The 19,326-nt window shown below is 41.6% G+C and overlaps 1 protein-coding gene across 3 annotated transcripts in view; it reads left to right on the forward strand.

Annotated features, from left to right (window-relative positions):
• The first annotated feature begins 1,247 nt into the window (after positions 1-1,247).
• The window catches only part of LOC124545084 (protein abnormal spindle), a 170,943-nt gene continuing 152,864 nt past the window's right edge, over positions 1,248-19,326 (forward strand). Inside the window, exon 1 of one of the 3 annotated variants that reach the window (XM_047123892.1) lies at positions 1,248-1,378. In XM_047123892.1, the coding sequence (XP_046979848.1) occupies positions 1,358-1,378 (21 nt within the window). In that variant the 5' untranslated portion in view covers positions 1,248-1,357. The remainder of the gene's footprint in view (positions 1,379-19,326) is intronic. The other 2 variants (XM_047123893.1, XM_047123894.1) reach the window with 2 other exon arrangements.

Here is a 19,326-nt window from a genome sequence, read left to right on the forward strand (position 1 = left end):
GCTGCAATCATGATGACCACCAGTTTGTTAAGCGATATGTGATTTGAAACGAATGTGAGCTCATGTACTAAAAGCTGTATCCAGAAAGTTAACATTGAAATGAGTGTAGTGAGTGTGACTTCCACTTGCTTGAGATGTTGCTGATATCATGTGAAATCTTAAATAACATGATAGTGCAAATGGAAATGCGTTTTGGAATTTTTCAGAATATTCAGTCTGTAGAGTTGCTTGATAGGACTCAGGTAGGAAATTAAAATCAACGTTTACAACAATGAAACTGAAAGGCTTTTCACAACTTACCCATTCTTCAGAAAAGAACAACTGGAAAATGAACTAGGAAACATTTACATTGACAAACATAAATATTTGTCACCAGCGCACTTTACATTCTTAGCGTCCAATAATATTCCGTTGAAAATTACCTTCGCCATTCAATGACAAATGTTGGGTTAAGTTCTCTCTGCACAACTGCCATAGAAAAGATACGTGGTTAAACAACCTAGAAGTGACCAGAAATTTAGTGACTGATAACTTTACTATCAAAAAGAATTACCGCATCAATCTCTTGTATAAAAGGGTATAAGATAAGCTACCCACAAATGATTCATTAGCTTCACCACTGTGGGAAGGTGAGAGGACAGTCATCAGATAAACTAAATGAGGTTCTGTACGAAATAGAATTGAACTTTTACGACGATAAGAATGCTTAACTGTGTTTGTGGATGTGATAATAGTATCGACAAACACAGTTTTCACTGTAACATTCACTAAAGGCAACACAGATAGTGGTGAAATTGGAAAAAGTGGTAATATAGTGCAATGTCTTTCCGATTGTAGAGTAATTGCAAATACAAGTAATATTAGGAATGTGTTACAATGATATTTATTTCAGACTGTTACACTTATGAAATCTTTCAGGTCGACAATCATTGATCGACAAGTTTCAGGTGCTTTATTTGCTTCGAAATTTTAAATATTAGGCTATGCAGAGCTTTTGCATGAATCCCTCCTTTCCAACAAACGAAGCGGTCTTGCTGCACTGGAATTGTTTTCCTGAAATGTATGTCGATCTTTGAAACAAAGTGTGCTATCAGAATCCTCACACTTTCAAAATTGGAGAATGATATCGTAGTGAAGACGGAAACTAGCAAATTTTCTGTATTTGTATGTGCATACTTCCAGTCCTATGCAATTGTGTAGATATCGCTGGTCAGAGACTATTATGTGTAGCGTGTTGGTACGCAGTTTGAATTGTGCTGCCGGTAGTTTAAGTTTTAACGCCACTTTGTGCGTCGTAGTGAGTTGTTTATGTTATTGTTTGAGAACCTAATGTGTTTTGTGAATTGACCATTTGAAAATGACTTCGACTGCATTTCAGGTTAGCTCTAAAACAGTAGTAAAATCTTAAGAGGGAAAATATTCCAAGATTCGTCAGTTAAGAAATATTGTAAGCGAATGTGTAACCACTTGAATTGACAGGTCGCAAACTGATACATGAATGTGCTTTACAATGATTTGTATTCAGTTGATATTTTAGCATTGCCTCTCGTTTATATATTTATTTGTAATTTGCACCCATTTTCAGCAGTCGTTAGGTACTAGCTTCCAGTAGCTAATCTTTTTGAATTATGCTCACATGATGAGGGATATAATTGTTCAGAGGACGCAGGAGGAGTAATCATTGCCATTCCCTGATCAGTTATGGATTTATATGTGCCTTGTTTAGGTGTCACTTGTTTTAACCTGACAGAAAAGACAATACAAATTAGTGAAGACACTTTTATTTCAGGATTTACCCATAATCCTCCATACACCTCTTTTTCACTCTATCAATATTCTGCTGCTTCATGTAACGTTAATTACAGTAACTGTTATTTCTCAACACAAACAAAATGATTAGGCTAAATTTTTTCTTCGTCAACATTTTCTCCGCAAATTCGTTGCTGATGCTTACTGCTAGATGCAGGAATAGATTTGCCTCCCCCACCTTTTGAAGCTTTAATACTAGTTCAAATATGCTCCCATGTGTTGGTCGAAATAATGCTGTCTATAATTTGATTTCTTTCTGTATTTAATAAATAGTGACAAGATAGGGTGGTATTGGATTTGTTTTGATATGACGGTGAACTAATAAAACTCTGTCTTGACATCATATGTCGTATGGATATCAGAAATAAGTTTGTACTTCTAAGTTGATCTGTATTCCTCATTTAGGACAGTGTGCCCCTGTTAATGAAACATTTGTATTGTGGTTCCAATGGTAATGTAATGCCATAGTAATAGTAATATATTCATCGAAGAATCGTTTTACAATGATATAGGACTGGATATGCTGTGTTGTATGTGTTTAATGAGAAGAGACCAGATGGCCCACTATGATTTTGTTGAAGGAGACATCCTGGCGTTTGCCTGATAATGTGATTTAGGAAAACCTAAGCCAGGATAGCTTGATAGGCTGTACTGTAACAAATGCACATCTCATTTAATTATATCTAATGAGCAATGGACTTTAAGTTTTTAGTTAATTGTAACAAGTTGGATTAATAAGATGATCATTAATTACACACAGCTCATTTAGTCTTCAGACACTTGTTGCTGTGTGTGCACACATATGTGTATGTGACTTCTGAACAACCATGCTTTCTTACCATTTAATCCCTGTGCCCTCTCTCCTTTTTGATGAGTGAGATGCTGAGTTCAGGAAAATGGTATGACATTAGTATTACCCTGTACCTGCTTAGATGTACGAATTTCCAGTAAAAAGCGTTAGGCTTATGTCGTGAGTGTATATTATGACAGGTGGTTAGATGTCATTTTTGTTTTAATAACACGTTTGAATTATGTAAGTAACCTTCATGTAGTATATGTATTTTTAAAAGCTATAATTCAACTTTCTTTTCAAATAAATGTATGTCCGTTATTTCATCTTGCAGGGCAAATTATGATTTCAGTCTATGATACAAAATGTGATGCAGAGTTTTTTGTTGGGAAACAGAAGTCCAAGTTGGCTCCTGTTCCATGATTGTGGATAATAAACTTGTGACCTGCCTGCAATTGGTTTTTGTGCTGTGCACAACAGACTGATGAACTCACTTGCTGCTGTATGGCTATTCTGTTGTTAAAATTTTCCTTACAATGAAGCTCACTTCTGCTTATTATTACTCTTATTGTCATTTTCTGCAGTTTGAAAATAATATCCAGGTGTAGTGTATTTGGGCCACATGAAAAATATCCCATAGCAAATAACTGTAGGTACGTGAGACTTGTATGTCCAAGGCACTGGCTGTTAAATGTTGATGATACAACCTAAAATGCTGATGCCATTGTCTTTGTATGTTCATTCAAAGTCAGCTGGCAATTAATATCCACTGTTAAGGACTTAATGCTTGCAGTGCTGCTTAGGCCGCTAGGTGGTTTATTTATGTCCAATGTGACCATTACTTTCCCACTTACTGCTGAATTTTGTGTTATTTCTTCTATTTAGATTCAGTACAATTGCTTGGTATTAAAGTGACAACTCTCAATGAAAATAGCAGGCTCATTTGTACGCCCTGATTTAGTTTTATGCTCTGCAAGTAACTATAAAATTGTCAGAAAAAGTACTGTTTGTTGTGATTGAATGGAGTGAGATATGTCATTACATCAATGCAATCAGTTATTCTAATTTGAGACTTTTTGTGAACAATACATAAGTTGTTGAAGTGCAGTGCTATTCCCATCCAGAAAATGGTCCTTCAAAATTAAAACTAGCTTGATCCCAGGGCTGCTGCTGACATGGTAACTTGTCATAATCTGTCTCTCTCCAGGTGTTGCTGATGAGTTTGTGTGCCTTCTTTGTATTCCTTCACCAATATTAATAAGTCAACTTGGGCCTCCTTGCTGGTTGCTGAGTGCTAGTGATGGGCATCGCTTCCGTTATCCCATAGGTGCACCACAACTCCAACACCAGAGTGCTGTTGACGAGTTCACGTGTACAGTGAAATTTCTACCCCATATCTCAGTAGCTTTTTTCAAAGTTCTGGTATCAAGCTGTTTTGGAATACTTTATCTTTTATATCACTTTGTGGCATTATATTTTGCTTTGTTTTACCTACTGTTCATCAGGATTGGCATCAGTGTTTTTCTCCTCTTTTCTACAAAGGAAGGCAAGACATTGTTGGTTGCACTGAGAAAGAGATCCTAGAGATAGGCCTACTTATGAAGACTGGCAGTGAAGATGAATTACTCAGTGTCGATATAAGTGATAATGCCCCAACAGATTCTGAAAGCAATAGTTGTAAACTGTCTGGCAGTAGGTGTAAGACTAGTCTTATGTTTGAGCAAGATATCTAATAAAACAATGGAAAGTGGAGGTTGGAATAGCAGTGTTATGAAAAGGATAATTGCTACTCACTATAAAGATGACATGCTGAGTTACACACAGACACAGCTAAAAGAATGTTAGGCCTACACGTTGAGTTTTTGGCCAAAGCCATCCTCAGAAAAGAAAATATACATTCTCACAAGCAAGCACACCACATGCGCACATTACCATTACTTCTGGCTGCTCCAGCCAGAATACAGTGCTGTGTCGTGAGGTTGTGGGTGAGGGGGATGGAATGGCAAAGTTTGTTCAGGTATACAAGTTCCTCTGAATCCAGAAAATCTGGAAGTAACAAATCTTAGAGTGACAGGCAGAGATACAGCAGAGCTTGCTCCAGAATATTCAGCACTGGGTTAGGCAGGCTACTCAAGCAAACCCAGCCCATGTAAACCTCAATACACACAGACTACTTTACACAAAGAGATACATTGCAATAATGATGCAACTCTCAACTTGGCATGTAACAAGCTCATCCGCAGCAGTGTACGGGTTCCCCTCCTGATTCAGGGTTTGTGTGTTTTCCTTAATATCCCATCCAGTCCTTAATGTAATTCCTCCTTGTTTACTTCTTTTCAGTAAACCTTATCAGGTGTTTAACATTGGCATCATTATAAATTAAATTCCTTAGTAAATATGTTTCTGAATTTGTTCCAGAAAAAAAAAAAAAATGAAATTCAGAACCAGAGTCTAGTTGTGAATTATGAAGTAAAGAATAGATGTACTCCTTGATTGCATTACATTTAAAATGAAGATTACATTATTCCTCTCTACCTTAATTGAAAAATAGGTGGCGCTAGTGCAGTAAAAATTTCCAGTTACTGATATGTGTGATGGCACTTTCAGTAACCACTATTATGTTACAATGAGTTATGCTGTACATCACACCTTGGTCTCCAGGTGAAGTGACGATTGGTTATCTAGCTACTGACAAACCAGAAATGTCAGTGTTCGTCATTATTTTAGTTTTTCACCTGGAATGTGAAAGCAGATGAATTGTTTGAATCTGCTTTGTGTTGCACATTACATATCTAGTGTAATGGAAGCTGCAGTAATTTAAATATTCAGGCCACCGTGTATCACCAAGAAACTGCTCCATAATAATGCAAGGTAGCAATTAGTAATTTTAAGCAGTATTTTTGGTTTAGGAGATAGTATGACACAAAGAAGATGTAATTTGAAACACGGAGATGCTTGCTAAGATGTAACTTTGCTTCTGAACTGGAGTACTGTATTAGCAAACATAAAAATACCTTTCATCAAAAGAATGACATTTTAATAGCTACTCAAGAAAATTCTCAACAGGAACTGTGTTAAACTTGAGGAGAATGAATTTTCAACTATGAATATTGGATGCACTTCTGTCTGTTATTGTCTCAGAAATAGTTATTTTCAGATGACATTCTTTTGTTGAATTTCTCCTTTGTGTTAAAACAAGACAGATTTTGCATTTTCATTAACAGCTTTTTATCAGATTGAATAGATGGGGTGGAGATTGAGGAATTATGGGATGGAAGGTAGAAATAAGAGATGAAACACAAAATGAAGATTTTTATTGAACGGTAACAGTGAGTCTTTGAAGGCTGGCACTTGGCAGCTGCCAAGGTGACACCCCTTCATTTTATCCCTCCTCCCCTTTCCTCGTTATGACTCTCCTTCAATGGAATGTTCATGATCTTTCGTCAAACAGACGATTAACGTCTGTTCTTAGAATCGCAGCATCTGCTCGTTCTCTGCCTTTAGGAAACAAAATTGCGACCACTTTAAGCAACTCTGATTTCTTCCCCGTCCGTTTTGACCTTCCGCCGAAATGGCATTTCATCTCATGGTGGAGTAATGCTGCTCATATGGGGTGACATTCATAGCCAGTCCATCTCTCTGACTACCCAGCTCTAAGCTGTTGGTGTTTGCCTTTTCCTTCCTCACCTGACCTTTTCCCTTAGTACCATTTACATCCCTCCACCATTTGATGTCACCAGGGCAGACTTCCTCCTGCTGCCTCATCCCTTTCTGCTAATTTGTGACTTCAATGTGCACCATCCCCTTTGGGATTCTCCCAGAACCTGCCCTCTTGGCTGACCTTCTCAATCAACTTACCCTCCTCTGCCTTAACGTAGGAGCACCCACATTCCTTTCAGACACCATGCACACACATTCCCATTTGGACCTGTCCTTCTGTACTGCCCAGCTTACCCATCATCTCTAGTGGTCCGTTCTCTCTGACACATACTGACCTTTTCCTGTCCCTTTGCTGAATCCTACCCCACCTACCTGCACACCCAAATTGCAGCTTACTAAGGTGGACTGGAGGCTTTACTCCTCCCTGGCGACCTTCGATGAACAACATTTCCCCAGTTTTGATGACCAGGTAGAATATCTTACAAACATTATCCTTACCGCCGCAGAACATTCAGTTCCTCACACTTCCACATGTCCTCTTCATGTGCTGTGTCCCAGTCCCTTGTTGGACTAAGGCATGCCGCAACGCAATTCTCACGTGGAGATGTGCTCTCTGCATTTTTAACCATCATCCTACAGTGGCAAACTGCATTCATTAAAAAAAGTTGTGCACACAGTGTCGTAGTGTTCTTCAGGATAGGGTAAAAGCCAGCTGGGTTTCATTCACTAGTTCTTTCAACAGTTCCGCTCCCGCTTCCTTTCTGTGGGCTAATGTCCGACAGCTCTCTCAGACCGAGATTCATTCCCCAATTTTCAGCCTGATAGTAGTAGATGATATCATAGTGGATGCTCTTGCAATCTCCAACACCTTGGGCCACCATTTTGCAGAGATTTCTAGCTACCTCCATGACCACCCTGCCATCCTTCATCGGAACCGAGCGGAGGAGCCTCGGGTGATACCCTTCTCTTCTCAGAATCATGAGTGCCACAATGCTGTCTTTACTATGAGGGAGCTAGATCATTCTCTCACTTCACCCCCGTCCTCCTCCCCAGGGCCAGATGATGTTCACATTCATATGTTGCAGCAACTTCCTCTTGCAGGCAAGCATTTCCTGCTTCATATATACAACTACGTTTGGGCAGAGGGCAAGTTTCCAGACACTGGCGTGAAGCCACCGTCATACCCATACCTGAGCCCAGTAAGGACAAACACCGTCCTTCTAGCTACTACCCCATTTATCTCACCAGTTGTGTTTGCAAGGTGAGGGAATGTATGATTCGTGTCTGGCAGGTATGGTGGCTCATATTGCAATTTACTAACCACTACACAGTGTTGATTTCAAGTGTGATGTTCTGCAATTCATCATCTCGTCACTGTCCACCTAGGTCATGAATGGCTTTCTGCAGGAATCCCAGACAGTGGCCATGTTTTTTGATTTGGAGAAAGCCTACGATACGTGGCAGAGTGCTCGTATCCTCCGTACTCTCTACACGTGGCGCTTCCGTAGCTGCTTGCCACGTTTTATTCAGATATTTTTAAAAGATAGAGTTTTCAAGATAAATGTGGGTTCTGCCTTGTCAGACACCTTTATCCAGGAAAGCAGTGTGTCTCAGGGTTCTGTCTTGTACGTCATCCTCTTTGCTATTGCCATTAACCCTACAATGGCCTATCTTCTGCTGGGTGGCCTGTCTCCCACCGGGCATCTCAGACTCCCTTTTCGTTGATGATTTTGCTATCTATTGCATAGACTTGTCTCACTGAGTGGTGTCTTCAGCTATGTCTCGATCGTCATTACTCGTGGAGCATTGCAAAACCGTTTTTCTGGCAGCACAATTGGTTTCTTCCACCGTCTTTACATCTTGGGCCTTTTGCTCTTCCGTTCATTGAAACTATGAAATTCCTGGGGCTCTTGCTCAATAGGAAACTTTATTAGTCCTCCCACATCTCTTACCTGGCAGCCCTTTGTACATTCCCTCAATGTCCTACATGTCCTGTGCTACTTCCTTGGTAGCAGATTGTACCACCCTCCTCTGTTTGTACCAGTCCCTTGTCCATCCAAAATTAGAATATGAATGTTTTGTTTATGCAACTCCACATCCATCCCTCTTATGCTGTCTTAATACAATCCACCATGATGGCATCTGTTTGGCCTCTGGCTCTTTTTACACTAGCCCAGTTGAGAGTGCGTATGGAGAAGCTGCCAAACTACCACTTTCTTACCGCCGTGACTTTCTCCTCAGCAGATATGCATGCTGTTTGTCTGCCATGCATGGCTACTCACCTTATGCCTCCTCCTTTGATGACTCTTTAGATTGCCAGTATGGGGCACATCCCTCTTTTCTGTTACCTTCTATAGCTCGCTTTTGACTCTTGCTTCGGCAGCTTAACTGCATGCTACCTGCCACTTTCCTGATGGGTGTGAACCGTTCAGCACCTTGGCTTCATGCGGCGGCATGTGTTCACCTTGGCCTTCATTCGCTTCCTAAGGACACTACTCGGGCCTTGCTCAGTTGCCTTTAGTTACATGACCTTCATATTGAACTTCACAATAGTACCTCTGTGTACACTGATGGTTCTTGGACTGACCTTGTTGTCTACATCTACATCTACATTGATACTCCGCAAGCCACCCAACGGTGTGTGGCGGAGGGCACTTTACGTGCCACTGTCATTACCTCCCTTTCCTGTTCCAGTCGCGTATGGTTCGCGGGAAGAACGACTGTCTGAAAGCCTCCGTGCGCGCTCTAATCTCTCTAATTTTACATTCGTGATCTCCTCGGGAAGTATAAGTAGGGGGAAGCAATATATTCGATACCTCATCCAGAAACGCACCCTCTCGAAACCTGGCGAGCAAGCTACACCGCGATGCAGAGCGCCTCTCTTGCAGAGTCTGCCACTTGAGTTTATTAAACATCTCCGTAACGCTATCACGGTTACCAAATAACCCAGTGACGAAACGCGCCGCTCTTCTTTGGATCTTCTCTATCTCCTCCGTCAACCCGACCTGGTACGGATCCCACACTGATGAGCAATACTCAAGTATAGGTCGAACGAGTGTTTTGTAAGCCACCTCCTTTGTTGATGGACTACATTTTCTAAGCACTCTCCCAATGAATCTCAACCTGGTACCCGCCTTACCAACAATTAGTTTTATATGATCATTCCACTTCAAATCGTTCCGTACGCATACTCCCAGATATTTTACAGAAGTAACTGCTACCAGTGTTTGTTCCGCTATCATATAATCATACAATAAAGGATCCTTCTTTCTATGTATTCGCAATACATTGCATTTGTCTATGTTAAGGGTCAGTTGCCACTCCCTGCACCAAGTGCCTATCCGCTGCAGATCTTCCTGTATTTCGCTACAATTTTCTAATGCAGCAACTTCTCTGTATACTACAGCATCATCCGCGAAAAGCCGCATGGAACTTCCGACACTATCTACTAAGTCATTTATATATATTGTGAAAAGCAATGGTCCCATAACACTCCCCTGTGGCACGCCAGAGGTTACTTTAACGTCTGTAGACGTCTCTCCATTGATAACAACATGCTGTGTTCTGTTTGCTAAAAACTCTTCAATCCAGCCACACAGCTGGTCTGATATTCCGTAGGCTCTTACTTTGTTTATCAGGCGACAGTGCGGAACTGTATCGAACGCCTTCCGGAAGTCAAGAAAAATAGCATCTACCTGGGAGCCTGTATCTAATATTTTCTGGGTCTCATGAACAAATAAGGCGAGTTGGGTCTCACACGATCGCTGTTTCCGGAATCCATGTTGATTCCTACATAGTAGATTCTGGGTTTCCAGAAATGACATGATACGCGAGCAAAAAACATGTTCTAAAATTCTACAAGAGATCGACGTAAGAGATATAGGTCTATAGTTTTGCGCATCTGCTCGACGACCCTTCTTGAAGACTGGGACTATCTGTGCTCTTTTCCAATCATTTGGAACCCTCCGTTCCTCTAGAGACTTGCGGTACACGGCTGTTAGAAGGGGGGCTAGTTCTTTCGCGTACTCTGTGTAGAATCGAATTGGTATCCCGTCAGGTCCAGTGGACTTTCCTCTATTGAGTGATTCCAGTTGCTTTTCTATTCCTTGGACACTTATTTCGATGTCAGCCATTTTTTCGTTTGTGCGAGGATTTAGAGAAGGAACTGCAGTGCGGTCTTCCTCTGTGAAACAGCTTTGGAAAAAGGTGTTTAGTATTTCAGCTTTACGCGAGTCATCCTCTGTTTCAATGCCATCATCATCCCGTAGTGTCTGGATATGCTGTTTCGAGCCACTTACTGATTTAACGTAAGACCAGAACTTCCTAGGATTTTCTGTCAAGTCGGTACATAGAATTTTACTTTCGAATTCAATGAACGCTTCACGCATAGCCCTCCTTACGCTAACTTTGACATCGTTTAGCTTCTGTTTGTCTGAGAGGTTTTGGCTGCGTTTAAACTTGGAGTGGAGCTCTCTTTGCTTTCGCAGTAGTTTCCTAACTTTGTTGTTGTACCACGGTGGGTTTTTCCCGTCCCTCACAGTTTTACTCGGCACGTACCTGTCTAAAACGCATTTTACGATTGCCTTGAACTTTTTCCATAAACACTCAACATTGTCAGTGTCGGAACAGAAATTTTCGTTTTGATCTGTTAGGTAGTCTGAAATCTGCCTTCTATTACTCTTGCTAAACAGATAAACCTTCCTCCCTTTTTTTATATTCCTATTAACTTCCATATTCAGGGATGCTGCAACGGCCTTATGATCACTGATTCCCTGCTCTGTACATACAGATTCGAAAAGTTCGGGTCTGTTTGTTATCAGTAGGTCCAATATGTTATCTCCACGAGTCGGTTCTCTGTTTAATTGCTCGAGGTAATTTTCGGATAGTGCACTCAGTATAATGTCACTCGATGCTCTGTCCCTACCACCCGTCCTAAACATCTGAGTGTCCCAGTCTATATCTGGTAAATTGAAATCTCCACCTAAGACTATAACATGCTGAGAAAATTTATGTGAAATGTATTCCAAATTTTCTCTCAGTTGTTCTGCCACTAATGCTGCTGAGTCGGGAGGTCGGTAAAAGGAGCCAATTATTAACCTAGTTCGGTTGTTTAGTGCAACCTCCACCCATAATAATTCACAGGAACTATCCACTTCTACTTCACTACAGGATAAACTACTACTAACAGCGATGAACACTCCACCACCGGTTGCATGCAATCTATCCTTTCTAAACACCGTCTGTACCTTTGTAAAAATTTCGGCAGAATTTACCTCTGGCTTAAGCCAGCTTTCTGTACCTATAACGATTTCAGCTTCGGTGCTTTCTATCAGCGCTTGAAGTTCCGGTACTTTACCAACGCAGCTTCGACAGTTGACAATTAGAATACCGATTGCTGCTTGTTCCCCGCATGTCCTGACTTTGCCCCGCACCCGTTGAGGCTGTTGTGCCTTCATCTTTAGCACTGATGTTTTTTGGTATCAGCTTACAGAACACTGCTCAGTATTTACAGAAGAGCCCTTTGCCCTGTATCGAGTCACACAGTAAATCCTGTGACTCAGGCTTTTCAATTGCGTCACCTGCTCACACTCTGTGCTCTTCAAAGCTTCTCATTACTGTACACCGTCCATCCCTTAGTGCAACAGGTCCAGGAAAGCCGTCACTTGCTCACTCTTTGATGGTGATTTTTATATGGGTTCCTGGTCACAGTGGTCTGACAGGAAACGAGGCCGCTCACTGATGCTGCTGCCGAGGCTGCTGTCCTCGTACCTCAGTCCGCTAGTTATTACATTCCCATCTCTGTGTTGCCTTCTGTTTGCAGGTGGTGTCACTTTGGCGTCACCACAGGTCCTCACTTCATGATAACAAGCTCCGGGTTATTAAGCCTCTCTGAGGCCTGGACGACCTCCTCTCGGCCCTCTCACTGTGAGGAGAGATCATTTTAGCTATGTTGTGTATTGAGCACTGTCTTTTCAGCCATCACTGTTTATCAAGTGATGTTCCCCCACCACTTTGTGCTTATTGCTCTCAACCTTTGACGGTCCACCATTTCCTGACAGAGTGACCTTTTTTTTTAACCATTTACCTTCTCATTTGTGCTTGCCATCTGAGTTATCAGCCATTTTAGTGAACGACACATGTGACTTCGGCCGTGTTTTACTTTTTATCTGTCTTAGCAATATGATGAAGGACATTCAATTTTAATTCAGAACCTCTCTCTCTCTATGGTGTATTTATAGGCCTTTTTCCATGTCCCCGTTTTTAGCTATCTTCTATTCTGTCGATTGGAACTGACCTGTAGTCATATTTAGCTCCTGTCTTTGTCTTTGTGTGCTACTGTTCTGACGTGGGCACGTATGACTGTGGTTGTTTTTGCATCCTAAAACAAACAAAACAAGCACCTTTGGCAGAAGCTGTCATGGTGAATTTTATTCTTTAAAACATTGTGTGTACATTCAAAGAATGTAATTCTCCTGGTGTACTTAATAATGAAATAGTTCGTGGATAAACGGGCAGGCATCAGCATCCAACGGGCACAGTATTTTGGCAAGTGACCAAGTGCATTGATGAACTAACCATCTTGTGCTTTCAGGTTTTGCCCCTCCCTTTAATCTGCTGTCTGCACTCATTATAATATCCTGCCCCCATTCCCCCATTTTACATGGTGCTCAGTCCCATGTTCACACCTAGTACATATATTGACTGAACCTCTGCTGTTCTCTGCCTATGTCCGAAGTCATTTTCTTGTGGGATAACTCCTGCCTCTTCATCAGCCTAATTGCGGGTTCCCGGGCCTTACTAAGGATGCAGACATTGTCATGATTTATCAGTGATTACCTTACTTGAATCTGTATAGATTCCTTAAGGACATAGTCCCTGAAGTTAGATGTATGTGTCAGAACCTTAGTATGGCCGTAATCCAGTTTGTAATTCAGACTGCCAACTCGATAGGCTACTGTTATATGGTGTGCTATTGGTGTTATCAGTGACGATCTTAAACAATATGCACAGTCTGACCACACGTCTTACACAATGGTGGGGTACTCAATAGACTTCTGGATTTTTGCAGACTGAGAGTGTCTTTGACAGTACCAAGCAGTGCCTGTGCTTTAGATGGTGTGTGGTAGAACATTGTCGCTTGATGTTTCTGGAGAATTCTTTTTATCTTTTCAGGTAATGTGTCACAAAAAGGAATAGATGCAGTGTCCACATTGTCCTGAGGTTCCTCCTATTTCCACTGGTTGTATAGTGGGTATAGGACATAGGGCTCTCTGAATTTGCCACTCTTTGTTTGTGGAATAGTTTGTTTAAACTGTTGATATTGAAAGATAACTGAAATGTAGACTCCTTTTATCAGAGGGCCTTTACAAGATTCCTTAGAACTTACTGGTCAGAAATTTGACACAGACCACCAGTCTTTCTAGGTATGTCTAGATGTTGACATACTTTCTTTTCAACAGTGGCCACTACAAGCGGAAAGGAGTAGCTGTGAGTAGTTCACTTTCACCAGGTGGAACATTTCACAGAGGAAGCCCTGGAATCAGACCAGTGGAAACATACTACCCGATGTGTAGAAAAATCATTTATCATACGGCTTCATGAACGAGACAATGTGGATGACTTACTCATACATCGCAATTCGATGCACCAGAATGTCAATTTTACCGTGGACGTTAAAATGGATGGAGTGCTCCATCTATGGATTTTCTGGTTAAAAGAATGGGCAGCATGTTGTGCCACAGTGTGAAATGGAAGAAGACGCATATCAAGAGCCACTGCCACTGCCCAGCACAGAAGAATAGTGTATTCAAAACATTGGTACAGTTCATTCACACCATCTCTGACGTAAACATTTGAGGACAGTTTCACAGAATAATGGTTACAAGGAGGAGAAAATTTGGAGAGCACTATTCCCTATACCGACTGCACTCTCGGTGGAAGATGCAGCTATTCTATTTATTCCTTTTTATGGCACATTACCAGGAGAGAGAGGATGAATTTTCTGGGTACACCAAGTGAAGTGTGTCTTCCGCTCACCAGGTAAAACATGGCCACTGCTTGGTAGTGTCAAAGACAACTTCAATGAAAGAAATTAGGCATCTGTTGGATGCCCTGCTGATGTGGCAAGACGTAAGTAGGTCAGATTAAGCATACTGTTGAAGACAGTTGCCCAGAACACCAACAGGACACCAGATTGCAGCAGCCGAACAAGACGACAGTCACATAACATCTCCTATTAGAACAATACGAAATGGACGGCGACTATACTAAGGTTCTGACACTGATGTGTAACTGCGGAGACTGTGGCATTAAAGAATGTACAAAGATATGAGTAAGGGAATTGATCAGTCATGGTAGCAGCCACACACTAAGGCCTGGGAACTCCTAATTACTCTGATTAAGAAGAGGAAGAAGATGCCACACAACAAACTGCCTTTGAGGTCAGGCAGAGGAAAAGCAGAGGTTTTGCCAGCACTTGTACATGGGTGTGAAGCAGGGCTGGAGCAATGTGGTAGTGGAAGGAGTGGGGGAGGAGATGTTGGGTGGGAATGGTGGTTATAATGACTGATCAGAGAGGGGGAGAGAGTAAAAAGAGAGAAGTGCCGTGCCAGTTCTCAAGCAGTCAGTTCATAAGTGTCCCTGATGATGGCAATATGGTCGCCTCCTGAAATAAGGTGCCCATTGGAAACTGACATTGGGCCATTGACTAATGTACTATTTCATCAGAAATAACATACTTTGCACAGAATATAAACTAAATGTAGGAAAAACTAACATGAAAATGATGGGTAGAATTGAAAACAGGTGTGCCCAACACGAAAGTTGGGAATGGAATAGTGGTAAGCCTGCAAGAACGATCCAATGTGGGATGAATTATAATGCAAGATTGCCAAACCAAGGAAGATGTAAGAAATAGATTTGTTCAGGTTAAGAGCTTTCACATGTAAGAGTGCGCTACTGACACAAAATATTGCATTTATGGAGCACAGTTATAAGGAGCTAAAATTCTCTCATTTGAAATTCGGAAGCTGTGAAACTGGAAGTGTGTAAAAAGTGGTCATTTGTTTGTTTGTTATGAAACCTAGTGATCACTTATTGGCTTTCGTCAGTAAGGCAGCAGCCACCACCAAGAGAGAGCACAGGGAGGTAACAGATTTCGTGACATTTTACGAGTTCCTAACCAGAAGCGAATTATATAGTTTCATCTGTATGCTTTGGTAGCTCAGTTTTTGAATTTCTGCATGTTAATTTAATATTTAATAGACACACTTCTCACATTTTCGTCAGTGTCTACAGTAGCCTAGAGTTTCGTAGCATATGTCGATAGTCATTTGTTTGCCACTGTAATGTAGCTTTCTGCCATCTTTAGTGTGAAGAGGGATTGTGATCACCGTGTGCAGATGTGAACTGAATTGGTGACACTTCGCTCTCAGCTCCAGGCTGTGTTGGTTTTCGTCACACAGCTTGATGCTGAATTGGCTTGTCAGCACTGTTATGGACCAGCCATGTGGATCCAGCAGGCATCTAGCAGAACCCATGAGTCAGCTGATTGGTCTACATCAGTGTGGCCAGCCCAGTTACTGCTTGGTTGAATGGGAGGTTACCTCGGGGTGTAGAAGGCTGCAAAAAACTTCCCAGGGAGGGGGCACAAGATCTCCCCGGTTAGTCTGACAAACAGGTTCCAGGTGCTATCTGTAGATGACAATGTCCCTCACCTAGATGCAGTTGCTTGACCTGTTTCAGAGGAAACCTCTGTCTGCAAGATCTGGATAATCAAAGAGGGTGGGGTTATTGGAACTCCAACGTGAGACGTACTTTGGAGTCTTGTAGGGACATAGCTGCCAAGGTGGTGGAAAAGGCCAATGTGCACTCAATGTGCATATTGGGTGGAGTCATTCCAGATGCGGTATGGGTGCTTTTGGATGCCATGGAGAGCAATTGCAGGTGGTGGATCATGTCAATACCAATAATGTGTGTCATTCTGTATCAGAAGAGCAGCTGTCAGAAGTGGTAATGGCTGCCAGTCTTGCTTGCGAGATGAAAGCAGAGCTCACCACTTGCAGCATAGTTGATAGGATGGATTGCGGACCTCTGGTATGTAGCTGATTGGAGGGTCTGAATGAGAGGCTCAGATGGTCCTGCAACCATGTAGGCTGCAGAGTCCTTGACTTAGACCATAACGTGGGGGGGGTTTTGGGTTCCACTGAAAATCAGGAGTCCATTACACACAGGACACGACTACAGGAGTAGCGGGGTTTTTGTAGTGTGGATTGGTCGGGTTTTCTCAGTTAGAGGGTCTTGGAAAAACACAAAAAGGGTTTCAATCTCAAAGGGTGCAAGTCAAACACGGGTACAACTGAAATCTAGGAACCCTCAGTATAACAGTTGTAAACTGTCATAGCTGTGTAGGAAAAGTGCCAGAGCTCTAAGTGCTAATAGAAAGCACTGACTCTGAAATCGTTCTAGCCTCTCAAATCTGGCCAAAGCAGGAGATAAGTTCAGCCAAATTTTTTGCGAAGGACCTAACGTTATTCAGAAAGGTGGCAGTTATACATTTGTTGCTCTTAGTATTAGTTTATCTTGTAGCGAAACTGAAATATATACTTCCTGTGAGTTAGTATGGGTAGGGGTTATCCTTGACAACTGGAATAAAATACTAATTGGATCCTTTTACTGACCTCCCAACTTGGCTGATACAATTGCTGAAAGGTCCACTAATTTCAGACATGTACTCGAATCATACAATTATAGTTTGTGATGACCCTCGATATGTTGGCAAAAATACATGTTTAAATGCAGAGGTATGTGTAAAACATCATTAAAAATTGTGCTAAACTTATTCTGTGGATATTGTTTCGAGCAATTAGGTTTTGAGCACACTCGAATAGTAAAAAGTTGCGGAAACACACTTGACCTCTTAGCAACAAATAATCTGAACTAATAACGAGCACAGGATTGTCGTAGCGAGAGTGAATACCATAACTCTCAAAGCCACCAAAATTAAACCAGTATCTATTCAAGAAAGCAAATAAAAATTTGCTTGACATCTTCCAAGTTAATAATGTAAGTGCAGACAACATGAATTCAGGGAAATAGTTTCAGCAGACTTAGAGATTTATACCAAATAAATTAACAAACACTGGGCTGATCCCCCATGGTATTCAAAACAAGCTACGGTCGCAGGTTCGAATCCTGCCTTGGTCATGGATGTGTGTGCTGTCCTTAGGTTAGTTAGGTTTAAGTAGTTCTAAGTTCTAGGGGACTGATGACCACGGATGTTAAGTCCCATAGTGCTCAGAGCCATATTCAAAACAAGTCACAACACTGTTGCAGAAACAATGAAAAAAGCATGTTAAATTTGAACGAACGCAAAACGTCCAAGGTAGACGATCATTTACAGAAGCTCAAAGTTTAGTGCGGACTTCAATGCAAGGTGGTTATAATGGTTCTGCAACAGAACTTGTGTCTTGAAACCTGGCAGAAAATCCAAAGAGGTTCTGGTCGTATATAAAGTAAGTTAGCGGCAAGACACAATCAAAGCCTTCTCTCCATGATCCCCCCAATGAACCATGGACCTTGCCGTTGGTGGGGAGGCTTGCGTGCCTCAGCGATACAGATAGCCGTACTGTAGGTGCAACCACAACGGAGGGGTATCTGTTGAGAGGCCATACAAACGTGTGGTTCCTGAAGAGGGGCAGCAGCCTTTTCAGTAGTTGCAGGGGCAACAGTCTGGATGATTGACTGATCTGGCCTTGTAACACTAACGAAAACAGCCTTGCTGTGCTGTTACTGTGAACGGTTGAAAGCAAGGGGAAACTACAGCCGTAATTTTTCCCGAGGGCATGCAGCTTTACTGTATGGTTAATGATAATGGCGTCCTCTTGGGTAAAATATTCCAGAGGTAAAATAGTCCCCCATTCGGATCTCCGGGTGGGGACTACTCGAGGACGTCGTTATCAGGAGAAAGAAAACTGGCATTCTATGGATCGGAGCGTGGAATGTCAGACCCTTTAATCGGGCAGGTAGGTTAGAAAATTTAAAAAGGGAAATGGATAGGTTGAAGTTACATAAAGTGGGAATTAGTGAAGTTCGGTGGCAGGAGGAACAAGACTTTTGGTCAGGCGAATACAGGGTTATAAATACAAAGTCAAATAGGGGTAATGCAGGAGTAGGTTTAATAATGAATAAAAAAAATAGGAATGCGGGTAAGCTACTACAAACAGCATAGTGAACGCATTATTGTAGCCAAGATAGACACAAAGCCCACGCCTACTACAGTAGTACAAGTTTATATGTCAACTAGCTCCGCAGATGACGAAGAAATTGAAGAAATGTATGACTAAATAAAAGAAATTATTCAGATAGTGAAGGGAGACGAAAATTTAGTAGTCGTGGGTGACTGGAATTCGGTAGTAGGAAAAGGGAGAGAAGGAAACGTAGTAGGTGAATATGGATTGGGGGTAAGAAATGAAAGAGGAAGCCGCCTGGTAGAATTTTGCACAGAGCGCAACGTAATCATAGCTAACACTTGGTTCAAGAATCATAAAAGAAGGTTGTATACATGGAAGAAGCCTGGAGATACTGACAGATTTTAGATAGATTATGTAATGGTAAGACAGAGATTTAGGAACCAGGTTTTAAATTGTAAGACATTTCCAGGGGCAGATGTGGACTCTGACCACAATCTATTGGTTATGAACTATGGATTAAAACTGAAGAAACTGCAAAAAGGTGGGAATTTAAGGAGATGGGATCTGGATAATCTGCCTAAACCAGAGGTTGTACAGAGTTACAAGGAGAGCGTAAGGGAACAAGTGGCAGGAATGGAGGAAAGAAATACAGTAGAAGAAGAATGGGTAACTTTGAGGGATGAAGTAGTGAAGGCAGCAGAGGATCAAGTAGATAAGAAGACGAGGGCTAGTAGAAATCCTTGGGTAACAGAAGAAATATTGAATTTAATTGATGAAAGGAGAAAGTATAAAAATGCAGTAAATGAAGCAGGAAAAAAAGGAATACAAACGTCTCAAAAATGATATCGAGAGGAAGTGCAAAATGGCTAAGCAGGG

Source organism: Schistocerca americana, chromosome 8, assembly GCF_021461395.2.
Source record: "Schistocerca americana isolate TAMUIC-IGC-003095 chromosome 8, iqSchAmer2.1, whole genome shotgun sequence".
Lineage (NCBI taxonomy): Eukaryota > Metazoa > Arthropoda > Insecta > Orthoptera > Acrididae > Schistocerca > Schistocerca americana.